This window comes from Lycorma delicatula, chromosome 10, assembly GCF_047948215.1.
Source record: "Lycorma delicatula isolate Av1 chromosome 10, ASM4794821v1, whole genome shotgun sequence".
NCBI classification, from domain to species: domain Eukaryota; kingdom Metazoa; phylum Arthropoda; class Insecta; order Hemiptera; family Fulgoridae; genus Lycorma; species Lycorma delicatula.
The window spans coordinates 91,644,972-91,663,124 of NC_134464.1; the positions used below are offsets into that span (position 1 = coordinate 91,644,972).

Genomic DNA, 18,153 nt, shown 5'->3' on the forward strand with positions numbered 1-18,153 from the left:
GAAAAACGTTAAAAAAAAATCATGTGTAATGAAACATAAACATTTACATAAACATTTTTAAACAAACAAACATTTTTGCGGCGGGCCGTAGGCCCTCCTTTTTTCTAGTAAACAAATAAAAATCAATCCAGATTTGGAAGATTTACATTATGTTTATTTTAAATGCTTAGAATTTTTTAAGATTTATTTTTTATTGAAATTTAAGATTTATTAATGTATTAGAATTCTCTTAAAATTATCTTCTTAAAACAACAAATTATTAACAAAAATTAAATAACGCAACAATGCAATTAAAAAAAAAAAAATATTGAAGAGAAAACAAATTTAATAATATTATAATTATCTGAACAGATAATATTACAAATGATTTAAGACATTTTACAGAATTAAATTGTGTATAATATATTTAGATAATAACGGGTGAGAGAACTTATCATTTAAATAAAATCACTAAAATGAAAAATCGATTTATCAGCGAACAGATTGAAACGCAAACTATTAATAAATCCCTATTATAAATAATACTATTTAAATTTTACTTGTGTGAAATCAAATTATCAACGAATTTTCTCTAATTCTAAAAATAAACAGATTTCATAATTTAAATAAAGGAATACTTATAAAAGTGCACGTCAATATATGAAATATGAACCGATATGAATATTGCACTAACAATAGACTTAGGATGATAAATACAGTGCAGAATTTAATCCTTTACGGTTATACTGAATTAGACAATTTGCTTATTAGTTAGTAACAAAAGATTAAATATCATAAATGTATAACCACGCTTCTTGATTAAATATAATTCATTATAAAAAATTACAAAGTTTACAGAAAAAAAATTACAGTTCTAGATCTATGATGCAAGAAGGAAAGTGTAGTAATCAGTCAAAAAAGGGGTATGGTTTTTTTTTGATTTCTAGAACTTTCATACCCAGGGACCCAAAAAAAGAATAAAAAAGTGGGAGGGGGATAATGTTCATACGTAAGTACAGAGTGTTCAAAAAGTGACGCAACCTTATGGAAGAATGTTTCCTTCTTATGTAGCAGGCTTAATTGAGGAAAATGGGTTACGCAATGTAGCAGAGAATATTCAGTGTCTCCCGATACATTAGATGTGTCGGTTATGCTCAGACCCAGAATGCCTTCACAGAAAAGTACGGTGTGAATGCACCAAACAAGTCCTCCATCAAGCGGCTGTACGACAAGTCCAAGAGGGAGGGAGTGTGGCAATTGCATCCAATAGTGGTCGACCGAAAATGCTAACATCAGAAAAGTTGATCGACGTGCAAGCTGCACATTCTGTTAGTCCCAAGAAGTCTATGCGACCTCTATCTAGCCAGTATGCTTAGAAAGTGCCAGTCTAGACGCTTTGAGAGTAACCAGACGGCATTGCGCAAGTGTTTAAAGATGCATCCGTACAGAATTCATGTTCACGTTTTGTTACCTGCAGACTCTGGAAAACATGTAGCTTTCTGTCAGCGGTTATAATATATTAATAAATCTGTAACGCCAGATGGAAAAGTACTCGATTATTGGTTTCCGTCCGACGAGGCATGGTTCCACCTTGATTGATATGTGAATGGAAAATCAGCATCAGCTGCACGAGTCTCCTCTGCACGGACAAAAAGCGGGTGTTTGGTGTGCAATGTCTCGTAGACGAAGCTTCATGACATTCTTTCATGACATAGTGAACAGTAAGCGTTACATACAGATGGTGGAAAAATTTCCAAGCATTATATCTGCAGACGGGCTGCAGTACACGTGGCTTCAGCAGGACAATGCTACGGCTCACACAGCCAACAACAACACTATGACTTTCTTGGATCAGTGTTTCCAAGGACAACTGGTTTTGAAGAGGTTGCGGTTCTCTCGGTCTCGTGATTTATCCCCATCTGACTTTTTCCTGTCGGGATACCTTAAGGATGTTGCTTACAAAATTCATCCTCACACCATTCTCTAATTGCAGAGCGAAAGTGAACGATGTGTCGCTGCAATTCCTCGACAAACGTTACAACATGTGTTTAAGAGAATGAAAATTCGTTTTCGATTATGTGAATCGCATGATGGAGGACACTATCAACAGCTACTGTAACATATCCGATAAGGTGGCTTCACTTTTTGAATATTCTGCACGTACGAGCGTTAGCATGTTGGAAGCTTAATAATTTTTGACGGAATAAACCCATTTTGATACGATTTTTTATCTATTGATGAAATTTTGATGTATTTGGGACAATTTGTCAGTAAAACTTTGGGTTAATATCTACGTATGCCCGTTTTTCTTTTATACAGATTTACAATTTTATTACTATCATGATGAAATCTGCATAATAGTAGCTTCAAACAAGAAAAGAATTGTTATCTAAAATTCATTTTGAAAAGCTACTTTCTTTTACTCTGCTTTTCACTTGCTCAGTATAACCTCTAACCAACTTCAAATTTTGCACAAAAGCTCTTAGATATATAAAAATGTTGTGTGTCTGCCATCTACATGTATATACACAAAAAAATAAAAATATTTAAATGAAGCCTCCTTATTGTATTCTACGCAAAGCCCGGGCAACGCCGGTCAACCAAGCTAGTTCTTTAATAAAACCTTTTAGTTAACTTAATTGAAAAAAGGTTACATTGAAACCACAAAGCGAAATTTTCACAAATAAAACAAATTACTGAAATCGGATAAGTTTAATTGTGAATAAGACTTGAACATACAATATATGAGTTGAGTTGAGAAATCTTCCTTTGACATTGGTAAATAAAAAAACAAAACAAAAATATTTAACCCTAAGCAAGCAAGCAAGCAAGTGTAATTTTTAAAGTCTGTATTATAACAAAACTAAAAAAAAAGGAATGAAAAATATGAGAAATTGATCACGCGTTATCTATTAGAAATACGATAATATTTTGTAAATGGGAAAGTTTGCTTAAAATCTATTTTCTGTAAATTTCGCAACTTTAAAGTATAAAATGATTATTTATGTAACATATTTACTTTTAGTTTTTTCCGATGAGTAATTTGGGTTTGGCAGAGTTCCGAACAGAAGGTGTATCATATAAAATTCATGAGACCCAGCTACGCCTTCCCATTAATCTTACCTCGATTCGTTCTTAACTCTTATCTTTTGGGAATTCTACTGCAGTAGACTTAAAAAATGAAATCTAACTAAAATAAATGATGTTAAGATTGCTTTCTTGAATCCGTTTAAATAAAGCTATTCATATAGGCAAAAATATGTATCACTCTTATTTGTTTACTCGAATTTATCATTAAAATTACGTGTACTATATTAGCAATATCTGTGTATTGTGTGTGTGTGTGTGTGTGTGTGTGTGTGTGTGTGTGTGTGTGTGTGTGTGTGTGTGTGTTGAACTGATTTTCTACTTTACGAGCATCAATTTATATACGAACTATCTCTGTGGGTATATCTGTCTTTATACAGTGTGCAGTAATATTAGAACATGGAAACGGTTTCATATTTCAAAACTGAGAGATACTAAGAGGTAGAAACAAGTACGGATCTATATACTTACAAAATTACTATTTTATAGTGTATTTGAAATATTTGTCCGCTTTCTTGGATGTGCCACATTAAATCAAATTTTTCTTTTTAATAGGACATGTGATATATGATATTAATGTAACATTTTAGAAAAAAAATGATATCAAATTCGTTTCTGGAATAATGCCTTCGTTTTTGAGTTATAACCAATCAAATATGCAAAAATGGAAAAACTACGATACTAATGAAAAAAGAACGCCCAGTTGTAACATGTTATTTCGTATCACCTTCAGAATTACATAAAATTACACACTTTAAATAGTTAATGTTGGAATTAATGACCCAAACACTAATAAAATCCACCCTCACAATTATTATTAGTGTTATAAAACACTAATAATAATAAAAATACATAATATAATAATATATAAAATTAATACACAAATAACTAATTATTTGCAACACTATTTTTCTTTTTTCTCTTCAGCCATTTGACTGGTTTGATGCAGCTCTCCAAGATTCCCTATCTAGTGCAAGTCGTTTCATTTCGGTATACCCTACATGCTACATCCTTAACAATTTGTTTTACATATTCCAAATGTTGCCTGCCTGCACAATTTTTTCCTTCTACCTGACCATCTAATATTAAAGCGACTATTCCAGGATGCCTTAATATGTAGCCTATAAGTCTGTCTAATCTCTTCATTTGTCATTTTATCCACCCATCTGATTTTTAACATTCTCCTATAGCACCCCAAGTCCTTCTGCCCTCCTAAGTTTGAGCATCACTGAGACGGCGTCCACCGCTACTTGCCTAATGCGGTTGTTAAACAGCAACTTCTCATCAAAGAAAACACCTAGGTACTTATGAACACTCACTCGGCTGATTACACAGCCTTTATACTTAATGTGGGGGTTTCAACTGTACGATGATTTGTCTGCACCTTTGAGAAGAATAAACTTCGTCTTGGGCAAAGAAATCTTTAAATTTTGAATGTACATCCAGCCCTCCGCGGTCAACAAGGCCGCTTGCGCTCGATCTTCCCGCTGCGGTCGTGAATTACCACGAACTAAAAGAAGACAGTCATCGGCGAAAGCCTGGGCCATGACCCCTTCTGGGAATGTCAATTCCAGAAACCCGCCAAATATCAGGTTCCACAGCAGGGAACCGAGAACGAAACCCTGCGGACTTCCCCTGGTTACAGATTTTTCCACAAGTTTCGCATCCTTAAGCAGAGCCATAGGGTTAGACAAATAGTCACGTACCACCGCCTGCAGGGCTGGCGTTCCAACTCATAGAGGACAGAACTCTAACACAAGGAAGGAAATAATGCTTTTATGTCTATAATAGTTGCCAAAACATATTTACAGTGGCACTTTTCATTGGAAAGAGATGCAATCCTCGGTGCCAACCCCCTTCGTGAAACCATACTCGCCTCGATTTAGAAAAAAAGTTCACCTCAACGCTCTCCCAGAGCCGTTCCACAATCAGCTTTTCAAACACCTTGCCGTTTACCGGCAAGAGGCTGATGGGTCGATAACTGCCGACCTCACTAGGATCCTTTCCTGGTTTTACGAGCATCCTCACCAAAGCCACTTTCCAACAAGTCGGGAAGCAGCTCAAGCTTAGGCATCCCGAGAACAGCCCGCCAAGCGGCTTTTTTATGACCGGCAGCAGATGGTAGAATATATTCGGGCCAAGTTGGTCAATCCCCGGTGCCTTTTTCACTACCATTCGAGAAACCACTCGGTCTATATCTACGGGATCCACAGCCCGTACGCCAGGGAAGGGCGTAACCCCCGCCCTAACGCCGACATCTGCTTCATCCTCCGAAGCATCTGGAAACGGAGTATCCAGGAACGCCTGGTAAGTCACTACAGATGTTAAAGTGTTGTCATGACCACCATACTTGCATCGAGCACTGGACAGCACGTGCACGTGGTTTTGGCCGGTAACATGATTTTGGGAGCTGCCAGGAGCTGCGCTGCAACTCGTACATGGAGTCTTGCCATAACTTGAGTCAGGCTTTCTTGATGGCATGAACATACTCATTACGGGCGCGCCGGTAGATCCGCAGACCATCAGCGCGCACGTCATAAACGATAATCCCCGTTAGGGGGCGTCGCTGATATCTTCTCCTAGCGGACCTCGCCTGCGTTTAACAGACGTTTCCCCGGAAGCAGCTGTCATGACGGCTCCAGGCACTCCCCGGTCAGCGCCGCCGTAGAACCCTATCGCAGCCAGTCTTGATGGCCCGGCGGAATTGTTCAGACATCAATTCCACCTTCTCTCTGTGTTCTATGCGCCATTCCAACCCCTGCAAGGTACCGGCTTACTCGCGCCGCAGCCTGTGCTGATCCAGGCCCCTTAGGTTATAGCGTCCCGAATCTGGAGCTCATAGACCGCCTCCGTAAACGATTTCATAGGTTATAAGCTTATTATCGCTTACACTGGCCTCGGGCCAGACAGTTCAACTACTTGTACTTTTGCAGCAAGTCTCCCGTCACCAAAGTGATGTCGATGTAACTTTCTCCCAGTTCGGAAGAGAAAGTTGGCGGTTGTTCTGCGTCTTTAATCAAGTAGAGGCTCCTAGCTTCAAGGAACTGTTCAAAACCAACGCCTGGGATCAGTGAGTGTTGAACGCCAGACGGGAGACTTGCCGTTCGGGTCCAGAGCAACCAGAAATCTGATACCTGGGAGACCGTCCAGAATCCTGCCCAATTTCGCCTGCAAGTCTCGATACTCCATCCAATCCGGAAGTATTCCGACACCAATATGACATCGAGCGTACCCCTCGTGTTTCGCTCGACGGTGAATTGCTCATCAGATTAATTGGAGACAATTAATCGCATCTAGAAGACATCCAACGAATCTAAGCCAACCACGATCGCGGAGAGTGGCCGTTCCCCAGGAGAATGATTAACATCACCCCGCGGAAACCGGCCACCCTACCCCCGAATGCGTATGAGTCCTGGATCAAGAGGACCTCGAGGTTGTGCTTCTCAAGGAGCCTCATGGCATCTGGAGAGAAATGAAGCCCCAAAACGTCTCTGGGTTCTAGAGACCTCGCCTAAGATCCAGCAGGTCTTGGTGGCGGGTTGATGTCTGTTTTTCGGGTGAACCTCATGTAGGGTTCTTGACCATATAGAAGTCCATATAGATTCTTCAAGGGTCAGGGCATTGGTCACATCACTCTACGCTGCAGAGCGTAGTCGGAAATGTTCGATCACTATGCTCTTCCGGGGCACAGGGCAGCCAATTGCCCTGCCAAAGTGCCCTGCAAAGTGCGCCACCTGTACCTTGACGAAATGCAGCGATGCTGGACACCGGGTCGGGGTAAACAGTGAAGGGCGTATGAGATTGCTCAGAGGACAGCTGTAAAGAGTAAAGCTTTTGGCGACGCCTGAATTGGAAGAAACCTTTGATGACGGACTCAACCAAGTCGAACGCTTACACCTGGGGCAGTTAAACCTGCATCATTCTCAGCTCGAGTTCACCACTAGACCAATCCGGTGAGTTAAATCGATAGAGCTGTCTTTAAATCTGTTAACTTAAAGACGTACGAGGCGTTCATAATTGTAATGGATTTTGAATTGTGTAATTATGAAGTGATAACATTTTTATTTAGCAGAAAAAGCTAAAACATTTTTTTTCAGAAAAAGCTGCGTGACAGGAAAGTCCTACAACTGTGTTGGCAGCTTTTTTAAATTGCATTGTGTTATTTATAATATATATGTTCTTTTTTGTATTAAAGGGAGTTGTTTCTTCCTACGAGGATAATTATAGTACGATAATATTAACGGTAATAATAGTATTTAGTAATATTTTAACTCTGTGTTAATTATTCTACTAAGATTTCTAAGTAGTGTTCTTGTTTCATCGATAGTATTATTTTATCCTATCTTATTCCTGGAAAAATTCCAGCTGACGGTTTTTAAATTAAGCTATAGAACAGCGTTTCTCAACCTGGGGTCACGGTGATATGAAAATGGGGTGGCGAAATTAGCTTACAACTTTACAACTCTACACGCAAACAAGAATGTAGAAAAACAAATCATTTCTTATAAAAATTTTACTTACATTTATAAGTACACATGTAAAGAAAATAAGTTAACTAGATAGTTGCATTTGTTTTTCGTTTAAAAATGTATCCATGCGTGGATCTATGTTAGAAACACATGAAATAAAATTGTCTTCAAGCGATAAAAGACGATTCCTATATTTAGTTTTTGGCGTAACCATAGATAAAAAATCCTTTACACAGAGGTAAGACGTGGCAAAAGGGATTAATATTTTCAATTCTTATGCGACTAAATTCCATATTTATTTTGACAAGCAAGCCAAATCGTATCTAAATCTTCAGATGTGAATTGTAGTTGTAATTGGCCACTTGCATAATACTCACTGTGAGAGAGTCATATTCGAACAAAAAAATATTCAGTTGAAGTATATCCCAGAAGATAAAAATGGTTTCTCGAAGAGATGGGAACCGAATCCATTTGATGAAAACGTTGTTGCATCTGCTTTATTACCGGTTAAAAATCAGGATCACCTCATCGAATGTCTGCCGACAAAACGTTACAACTACAATTCACATCTGAAGATTTAGATACGATTTGGCTTGCTTGTCAAAATAAATATGGAATTTAGTCGCATAAGAGGAGTACGTACACATCAAGTTAGCACCTGTAGGTTGATCATGTTTGTACAGTTCAAGCGTGCATGTTCATACGCGTCGCTATTAAGGCAGCTACATAGTTTTAACTAAGTTTCATCGGGTTGGGGTTGGGGTTTGCGAAATATTCATTATATACTTTTTTTTTTACATTTTGGGGGTCGTGGAGCTACATATTAAGAATCACTGCTGTAGAATATGTGCTTAAACTACGTATTAAAAATAAAGCATTTTGAACATTTCTTGTAGAACGGTATGCTTTCAAATTTACTGGATTAAGTATTTTAGGGCGAAAAAATATTTCGATGATTTTAAAATGAATTATTGTGATTAAAGTAAATATTCTCAGATGACCTAGCAATTTAATTTCTAGTAGTGTTGTAAATTACAATGATCATTTTTTAATTTCACTTGTTCGTTAATTACTTTATGATTGCTGTTTTTTTTTGCATGTATTTTTCATATGTAAGGGATCTATTATTATTATTGATTTCTTTTACTGCCAATTTTTTTATTACTTTTAACGCGCGTTTATTTAACCTAATTTGTTTATTAATTGTATTTATATGTTGGTAAATAATCCTGAAAGCTTATTTTAAAGTTTTTGTACGGAAATAACAGAAGAAAAATAGTAACAATAATTAATTTTAATACGTAGACGAACAAACACAAAATTTAGCAAAATTGGGGGGAAAAAAAATACACATATGGGGATTGATATATATTTATCACGTAGTGACAATCAACTGCGCACATTCAGATGCAAAGAAAATAATACCTGCAAAAAACGTTATTTGACTGTTCTTGTTGGTCTACTAAAATCGATCACGTGACAATGAAGGATTGGACTGTGGAAAACGATTGTAGAATATATTACTTTAAGTCGATAATCTAAATTTATTCCTTTAAATGCGATAACAATCTGTATTCCATCAATACGGTTAATACAACTTGTAATTAATGTTCCGTAAGCTTCAGTAATTTTATTAGAATTATAAATCGAATATTACTTTTTAGCACTACAGATTATTTTATCTTCTGACCAAATTTAAAGGAGTAAAAAAAAATATTTTTCACTTCTTCAGCTGTTAAGATCATCCTGTTAAGGTCATTAGCACGACTGCTGAGAATTATACATTTTTAACTGCAAATGACAATTAAAAAATTGTTTATTATTATTACTCTTCGGACATCATAGTTCTGGAGCGATGCTAAAACTATGCAAGAAGGAAAGTACGGTAATCAGTCAAAAAATGAGGAATGTGTTTTTCTTGCATTTATCGACGGTTCATGACCCAGGAACTCCAAAAAATAGAAAAAAGTGAGGGGGGGATAATTTTCGTACTTAACGTACGTGTATTGGCGTGTTTGAAGATTAATAACTTTTGATTACATAAATCGATTTCGATGAAATTTTGAACAGATTCGTGTATATGGGGTAATTCGTATGTAAAATCTTGGGGTCAGTATATCCAAGTGTGGGTTAGAACTTTTTGTGGCCAACTTTCTCAAAATTTTGAATAAATAACCGCACTTTATATAAGCTCAGTACATGCACGCTTGCTTATCTTACCATTTTAAAAAAAAAATTCCCCCAAAAGTCTCCAAAAATCGAAAAAAGCTATATTTTTATTTACTGAATATTTTTTAACAGTTTTTTTTTATTTTCTAGGCACAGTAGTAGTGCAAGTGACCAGAAAAAAGAAATAGGACAATATTGGAAGTGGGGGAGCATTAAATTTTAATATCAAAAGTTAAGTTTTAGTATTATTAAAATTATTACTTTTATATTATTAAGAGTAAATAATTAACTTTTAATAATGATATTTTAATAAAATTTCTACATAATTCACCCCACCATCAAAAAAAAAAATTAGGAACTTTTAACCGGTTGTACATTTCAGTGGATTTTTCTTAGTTTTTTATTTAACATTAAAACGTAGAAAAAAAAAAAAAAAAACATCCTTGGAAGGTAATTTTGGATATAAGAGAGAAGAAAAAAAATAAAAGATTTTTTGAATATTTAAATTTTTTTGGTTTGTTTAACACATAATGATAATTTTGCAATAAAACCTCGTCATAAATTACCCCCACCGAAAAAAAGATATCATAGATAATTTTTTTCATGTATCATTATTTTTCCACTATATAAAAATAAAAACCAATGCCAGGAAAGTTTTACAACCTTCTTTGTCTGCTTTTTTTAATTCTAGTTTCTTTTACCTAATTACGTTTGAACAGTAGTTTTTGCACATTACAAAGATAATTTTCGCGCTTGTATTTTTTTAAACTAATAAAAAAATATCACGTGGAAATACCTTTGCAAATAATTACGCACTTTATTGCTTCACGGCAATATATAAATAGTTCCCAAAATGAGCTGACATTTAAAATTTTTAATAAAACATTTTTATTTGATGATCGATATATTTTTACTTTATTAAAAATTAGTGACATGGAGGTTATGCGAGATACAAAAAAAATCCATAAATGACCTTCCCGGCCTTGGCTGAACATATTCACTCTTTTGACAAAATTTTCCAAAACACGTTGACATAACTACTGGGAAATGTCGTTAATGTAGTGTCGAATTTGTTCTTTAAGGTGCTCAATTGTTTGTCGTTTATTGTTGTACACTTTATACTAAAGATAACGCTAAAGAAAAAAGTCCAACGGTATCAAGTCCCATAACCTTGGCGGCCGATTCGCATCATTTCGTTGCGAGATAACACAACGATTAAATTTTTCTAGCAATAACTGCACGGTTTCATCGGCAGTGTGGTATGTTGCACCGCCTGTTGAAACTACATGTCTTCCACATCCATATTATTAAATTTAAGCCATAAAATTTTTAAATCACCTCGTGATATAAAACTCCATTTACGGTAACGGCATCTCCATTTTCATTTTTGAAGAAGTAAGTTCCAATCAATCCCCCAGCCCAAACCGTCACCCGTCGAGGATGCAAAGGAAGGTTTTCAATCTTTTCTGGATTTTGTGATTACCTAATTCAACAATTTTGTTTACTTTCAATGCCAGTAAGAAGAAAATGTGCCTCATTGCTAAAGATGATTTTCTTCTAAAACTCGTTGTACTGTAATTTTTACAATTTCTACGCGTTGTTAAAGCGTGTACTCTTCCATAATTTAACCTCAGTGTTTACCGATAATAGCATGTAAAAATCTCTGCTGTGGTTTTACCGCGAAAAAAATTGCGACAAGTTTAAAAAATAAGTTCATTTTGGGACACTCTTTATATGCTTCGCATATAAAGTTCGCAGTCTCTCGCTTCATAAATGTTAGAAATATTATCCTGTACATCTTCCTCGTAAGTTCCTCTTTTCATCACGTCTTTCATACCAGTCATTCAAAATACTGTCTTGGTAGGCCGGTCTCTTTTTTTTCATCATCTAACATTATAAATCCTTCTTGGCTAGCGATTGCTATTCATAATTAAACTGTTTTTTAAAAGTGAATTTACCAAATCATCTTGTGCATCTCTTCCTAAGTTCCTCATTTCTTATATGATCTAGACATATAAGTTTATTAAGAAAATTTCTTAACTCCAAAGGTTTCTGAAGCAGAGATCAATACGCTTCGCAGAATGATAATATTATTCGTTTATTCATGTGGAGGCTAGCAGGAGTATTAAACTTTCCGTCATTCTTCAAAAACCTGAGTTATCGTACAATTTATTTCCTTTTAATTATTTTTTTCCGTTATAGTTACTCCCAAATATTTAATCGACTGACAAACTTTAATAACACATTCATCAACATTTAAATCTCTCACTCCACTACAGCAAATAAATAATAAGTTTTATTAAAATTTATTGAACGTTAAAATCAGCTTCCTATCTATATACTAGATATCAAAGCCATCAGAAGTTATGACAACATAATCATCAACGTTTAACGGTTAAAAACATTCCTCATCTTCATACTAATCTTCTGTGTACACTTTGCCACTTCAATAGCCTTTCGTTTAGATATATTTAAAAAAAAATAAGAGTCGTATAATAACCCTATCTTACCCTAACGGTTTCCCAAAAATCAATTTCAAGTAATGCGGTTGAAAAAGATCATAAAACTAAATACATACCGATAAAAATGAGATTTTCATAAAATTTTCTGACGTACATAGTTAACCTTATCTTATGTTTATCAGGAATTCATTCTCTCGTAAAGGCTGAGGTTTGAAATCTAATCACAATTTCTATTATCAAGGATAGTTAATAGCTCACAGTGATGAAGACTAAACTACTAAAATGAACAGGCAAAATATAATTATATCTTTATATAAAAAACCAGCAAAATAATTAAATAAAAAATGATAAGGAATGTTACCTGGGTTGTTTTAAGAGATAGTTTTCCTCGTCATTTTTTTCATAGATGTTATCTAAATTTTCAGTTTCTAGATCAAGACGTGATGCTGCCTCTTTAAGATTGTCATATTCATCGTTTGATAATGTTACAGGTAGCGGACTATCGACAGCTTCTTCTCCGACTAGACACTGAAAGAAATTCATAAAAGTTTACTTTAAACTATCAAATCGATATATAGTTTTGAAAGAATATTAAATTAGAAATAACGATTACTAAATAATAAGTTGTATTTACAATATTTTGCTGCAACATATTTTCGTTTCTTTTGTATAATGATCGTTCTTGTATACAAATTTCAATCGAAGTATTCCCAATTCGCGAATTTAAATGCCACTTTAATAAAATACTCCAAATTAAATTATTTTTACATACGATGCACTTAGAACATCTTAAAAGAATAGCAACTGAAGTTTGTAACATTTAAAAGATCCTCTCATGAGCTTCTAAACATAATAGGTGTCATTAAAAAAAAAAACTGGAAAGTATTGGATGATTTTGCCGGAAATAACGATTAAATCAATTTTACCAAAATAAGATTTAAGCGTCCAAAATTCCCAAGTTTCGAATAATTTTTTTTGATTTTAGGGACTTCCATACTTTGTGGGGAAAATTTAACAAAGATTTATTTATAAAGAAGTGATCCCTATCTAAAAAATAATATATTTAAAAGAGATAATGATCGTTCTTGTATACAAACTTCAATCTAAATATTCCCAATTCGTGAATTGGGAATAAAATACTCCAAATTAAATTATTTTTACGTACGATTCACTTAGAACATCTTAAAAGAATAGCAACTGAAGTTTGTAACATTTAAAACACTTTTAACATTTAATATATTTATATATTGTTTAAAAATATTGAAAAAAATAAAATATCTATATATATAAAAATGTTAAGTTCGTTTGTGTACGCTTCAAAAACTCAAAATGTTCTGCACCGATTGAGCTCAAACTTTAGCACGATATATAACCCGCATCAAAGATTGTTTTCATCTATTTTTAATAAATGTATCTATATATTTTTAATTTGTAAATTTTTAATTTGGAAATGTAAACAAAGGAAAACCAATCAGATCAATGCAAGATGGCCGCAGTCAAACACAACCACCAAATTTCTTTGAATTATATTTAACAGCTAAAACATCTGTATTTTATTAAAAAAAAAAAAACACGATTAAAAAAAATTTTAACACGATATATAACCCACATCAAAGATTGTTTTCATCTATTTTTAATAAATCTATCTATCTATTTTTAATTTGTACAGTTTATTAATAAATAAGAGGCTAATAAATCAGATGGAAATGTAAACAAAGGAAAACCAATCAGATCAATGCACGATGGCCGCTGTCAAACACAACCACCAATCACAAAGAGCTCGTATGGCCGTTGCCAATGTAAACAAAATCACAACTGATTAAGTAACAAATTTCTTTGAATTATATTTAACAGCTAAAACATCTGTATTTTATCAAAAAAAAAACACCAAAACAAAAAGAAAAGCCACCAAGAAGTCTGACTTACAGTATATAAATTAAAACACCAAACTTTCTTATAGCTCAGATAGACTTAAGACTATGCAAACAAAAAAAGTCGAAATAACCAAATACACAGAAAATAATATCCCTACATAATGATCAAAAAATCCGTTGTTAGGTTAAATATTCACTTTTGTCTGAATTTACAGAAGGCATTTACAACGAAGCATTGATAAATATTGAAGACAAGTGCTTAGCTAATCCAAATAAAGTTCTTAGTCAATTGGGAATGCCAGCACCTACCCGAGCTGCGATTGCTTCATTTGATGTGGATTTACGCCGTGAACAGAGTTACAACATTGGTGATGTTCAGTCATATGTCCAATCGAACATTCCCAAATTAACGCGTGAACAGAAAGGCATTTATGATCGCATAATGCAAATGATAAATGACGGAGTTGGGGGACCTTCTTCTTGGATGCGCCAGGAGGAACTGGGAAAACATTCCTCATTAGATTGATTCTAGCAACGGTTCGATCAAAAAATGACATAGCCTTAGCACTTGCTTCGTCTGAAATAGCTGCGACATTGTTACCAGGTGGAAGAACTGCGCATTCGGCTCTGAAGTTGCCATTAAACATGCAAATCATCGAGACTCTCAGGTGAAATATTTCCAAAGCATCCTGTATGGGAAAAGTATTACAAAAATGTAAACTCATTGTTTGGGATGAATGCACGATGGCACATAAAATCTCGCTTAAAACTCTTGATCGATCGTTACGAGATTTGCGTGGAAACGTTCAACCATTCGGGAATGCTTTGATATTGCTCGCAGGAGATTTTAAGCAAACATTGCCTATAATTTCTCGATCGACACCAGCAGACGAAGTAAATGCTAGCCTGAAATATTCAACACTGTGGCGACACGTACGTACATTGCAGTGGACTACGAATATGCGTGTCCAGTTGCAGAATGATCCATCAGCTGAGGTATTCTCAAAACAGTTACCGGACATTGGAAACGGACAGCTGCCAGTCGATGAGACGTCTACACGAATATCATTTCCTGATAATTTTTGTAATTTAGTAACATCGAAAGAAGAACCGATGGAAAAAGTATTTCCTGATATTCAAATTAATCATAGAAATCACGATCGGCTTAGTGAACGAGCTATCCTTACCGCAAAGAATAAAGATGTCTATCAACTTAATAATGTTATTCAATCCGGCATTCAAAGTGAGGAAATTACATATAAGTCGATAGACACCGTTGTGGAAGCAGATGAAATTGTTAATTATCCAACTTATTTTTAAACTCACTTGATCTGCCAGGGATGCCTCCACACATATTAAAATTGAAAATAGGTGTGCCGATTATCCTGTTGCGGAATATTAATCAGCCAAAACTCTGCAACGGCACGCGACTTGCAGTTAAGAAATTGATGAATAACGTAGTGGAAGCAACGATTTTAACGGGGCCTTTCAAAGGTGAAGATGTCCTCCTTCCTCGAATACCCGTGAACCTGATCGATACACAATTTCAATTTAAAAGATTGCAATTCCCAATTCGATAGGCATTTGCAATCACAATCAATAAAGCTCAAGGTCAATCTTTAGAATTGTGTGGTTTAGATTTAGATGCGGATTACTTCTAACATGGACATCTGTATGCGCGTGTTCCCGAGTCGGCAAACCATATAGCCTTTATATCTACGCAGACAGTGGAAAAACAGTAGAAAAAAATATTGTATATCCACAAGTATTGAAAAATTAAACTTCTATGAAACGTATGCTTTGTTTTGTTTCTCATTTCTCATCCATGCAACCACAATGTGCCACAGCGAAGCGTGGCGAATACAGCTAGTCTTTTTTATAAAAGTCTCACTTTAATTTTAGCACTTTAAGTAAAGAAGAAAAACAGGAAACAATTTTTTAATAATAAATATTAAAAGAGTTAGAAAAAAAAAAGAAAAAACAGAATATATATTTTTTTAGAGTGGGGAATAAATTTTAAGAAACATTTTACTAAAATGTTCACACGTATATTAGAATTAACTGATTTGCTTAAGTAAAGATTTCTGTAAATTAAACAACCCCTTCAATAAAGGCTGAAATAAGAAAAAAGAAATTTTCGGAAAACTCCTTTCTGCATTTTTGGCGCGTGGTCTATAATTTACAACAAATTGTAGATATTTTTTGATAGCTCTATATACAAGTATAACTACTATACCGCTATAAAAAATACCTAAACAACCAAAGGGAAATAGGGAAAAAGAACAAAAAACCCATATATTTCAATTTTAATAGGTGGAGATTGAGATTAAAAAAAAAAAATGTTTTAAATATAAGCAAAGATATCCGAAATAAATTCTAAAATCAGTTATTAAAAAAATTAACATATAGTAACTTTATTATTAGAATAGAATTAAAAATAAAAAAAATAGACCCGAGTGATCTGAAATTAATTTTTTTTAAAATTAATCCAATGTTTTAAAAAAGTAAACAAAACTTATTAATTAAAATTAAACAAATGATCTAAAAATAAATATCAATTTAAAAACAGAATACAAAAGAAAAGTATGAATAAACTTATAAATTTCTTGACATACCTGCAAGTGACATATAGTTTGAGAAATCTTTTTACAAATATTACTAAGTATTTCTCAACATATTTCCAGTGCAGAAGAACCAACCATCACATTTCATGGCATTTCCTTCTTTCTTTCAGAAATTTTATTTATTTTTTAAATATAATAGTTAATATATTTAAATAAAAATAAAAATCTGTTTGTAATGGTAATGTGATTGTTTTTTCCATTCTTATATTTATATTGAATAATACCTTCATTAATTATAATATAAAAAAGCTGGCAGTATTGCATGACTTTCCCGGTTAGTGATAATAAGAATTCAAAGTATTACAGCCAAAAAACAAAATCAAAATATATATTCTTTTAGTGGTGGGGAATAAATTTAAAAAAAAGTTTTCGAAAAGAATTCATACATAGATTGAGCTTAACAAATTTTCTGAAGTAAAGTCTTCTCTAAATCGAACATCCGCTTCAACAAAGACTAAAATAAGTAAAAGAATATTTTAAGACAAAACCTTTCTGCGTTTTAGGTACGGATCTATAATTTTTTAAAAATTGTAGATATTTCTTGATAACTCTACATATGAAAAACGATTTCGCAAATTTTTTAAAAGTATTTAAATCAAAGGAAGATAGAGAAAAAGAACTAAAAAGAATTTCACTTTTAAGAGTTGAGGATTGTATTTAAAAAACAATAGTTTTTATTATTTACATTGTTTTTATTATATATACATTGTAACTAACAAGCCTGCTTTAAGAATGTTTTCTCTAAAATGTCTCTGAAGAAAATCCAAATCGATTTTTTTCACGATATCCCCCCTCTTTATAAAGAATTTTGAAAAAAATATGATCAATGCCCAATATACGAGGGTAAGTCAATTATTATCCGCAATTTAGTATATTTTTATGTTATGGTAGTACTGTCGTGTTGCGTAGATGACGCATGCGTGGTTTAATTGTTGTTATGTCTGTGCAGGTTTAATACTACTAAGTTAGTTCCATTATCGCTGCCCTGCCGTTAACCGTGGCTGCTTCGCTTTCTGTTTGCACCAAAGAAGAGCAACGTTCAGCGATCCGTTTTTTGTGGTCGGAAGGTGTATCAGGGGCCGAAATTCATCGAAGACTTTCGGTACAGTACGGGAACAGTGTATTGCTGCAACGGAGTGTCTACGAATGGATTCAAAAATTCAAAAAATGGTCGCACAAGTGTTACGCACGACGAAGAAGCCGAACGACCGTTTACTGCCACATATGAGAAAAACATTGAGCGTGCACGTGACGTGGTTTTCTTAGACAGACGAGTAATTATCTATGAAGTGGCATATCGTCTGCAAATTACTCACGGTTCTACCTACGAAATCATCCACAACAGACTTGAGTTTCATAAAGTCTGTCCAAGATGGGTTCCAAAACAACTCACACAGTCGCATAAACAAACGCGCTTGGGCGTTTACCACAAGCATTTAGATCGCTACGGTAACGAACGGGACATCTTCTTAGACAGAATCGTCACCGA

The 18,153-nt window shown here is 34.2% G+C and overlaps 1 protein-coding gene across 5 annotated transcripts in view; it reads right to left on the minus strand.

Moving 5' to 3' along the window:
* The window catches only part of LOC142331061 (protein qui-1), an 889,030-nt gene that overhangs the window by 133,290 nt on the left and 737,587 nt on the right, over positions 1-18,153 (minus strand). For all 5 annotated transcript variants that reach the window (XM_075376703.1, XM_075376704.1, XM_075376705.1 and 2 more), the window contains one exon: positions 12,528-12,694. In XM_075376703.1, coding sequence (XP_075232818.1) covers positions 12,528-12,694 — 167 coding nt within the window. The remainder of the gene's footprint in view (positions 1-12,527; positions 12,695-18,153) is intronic.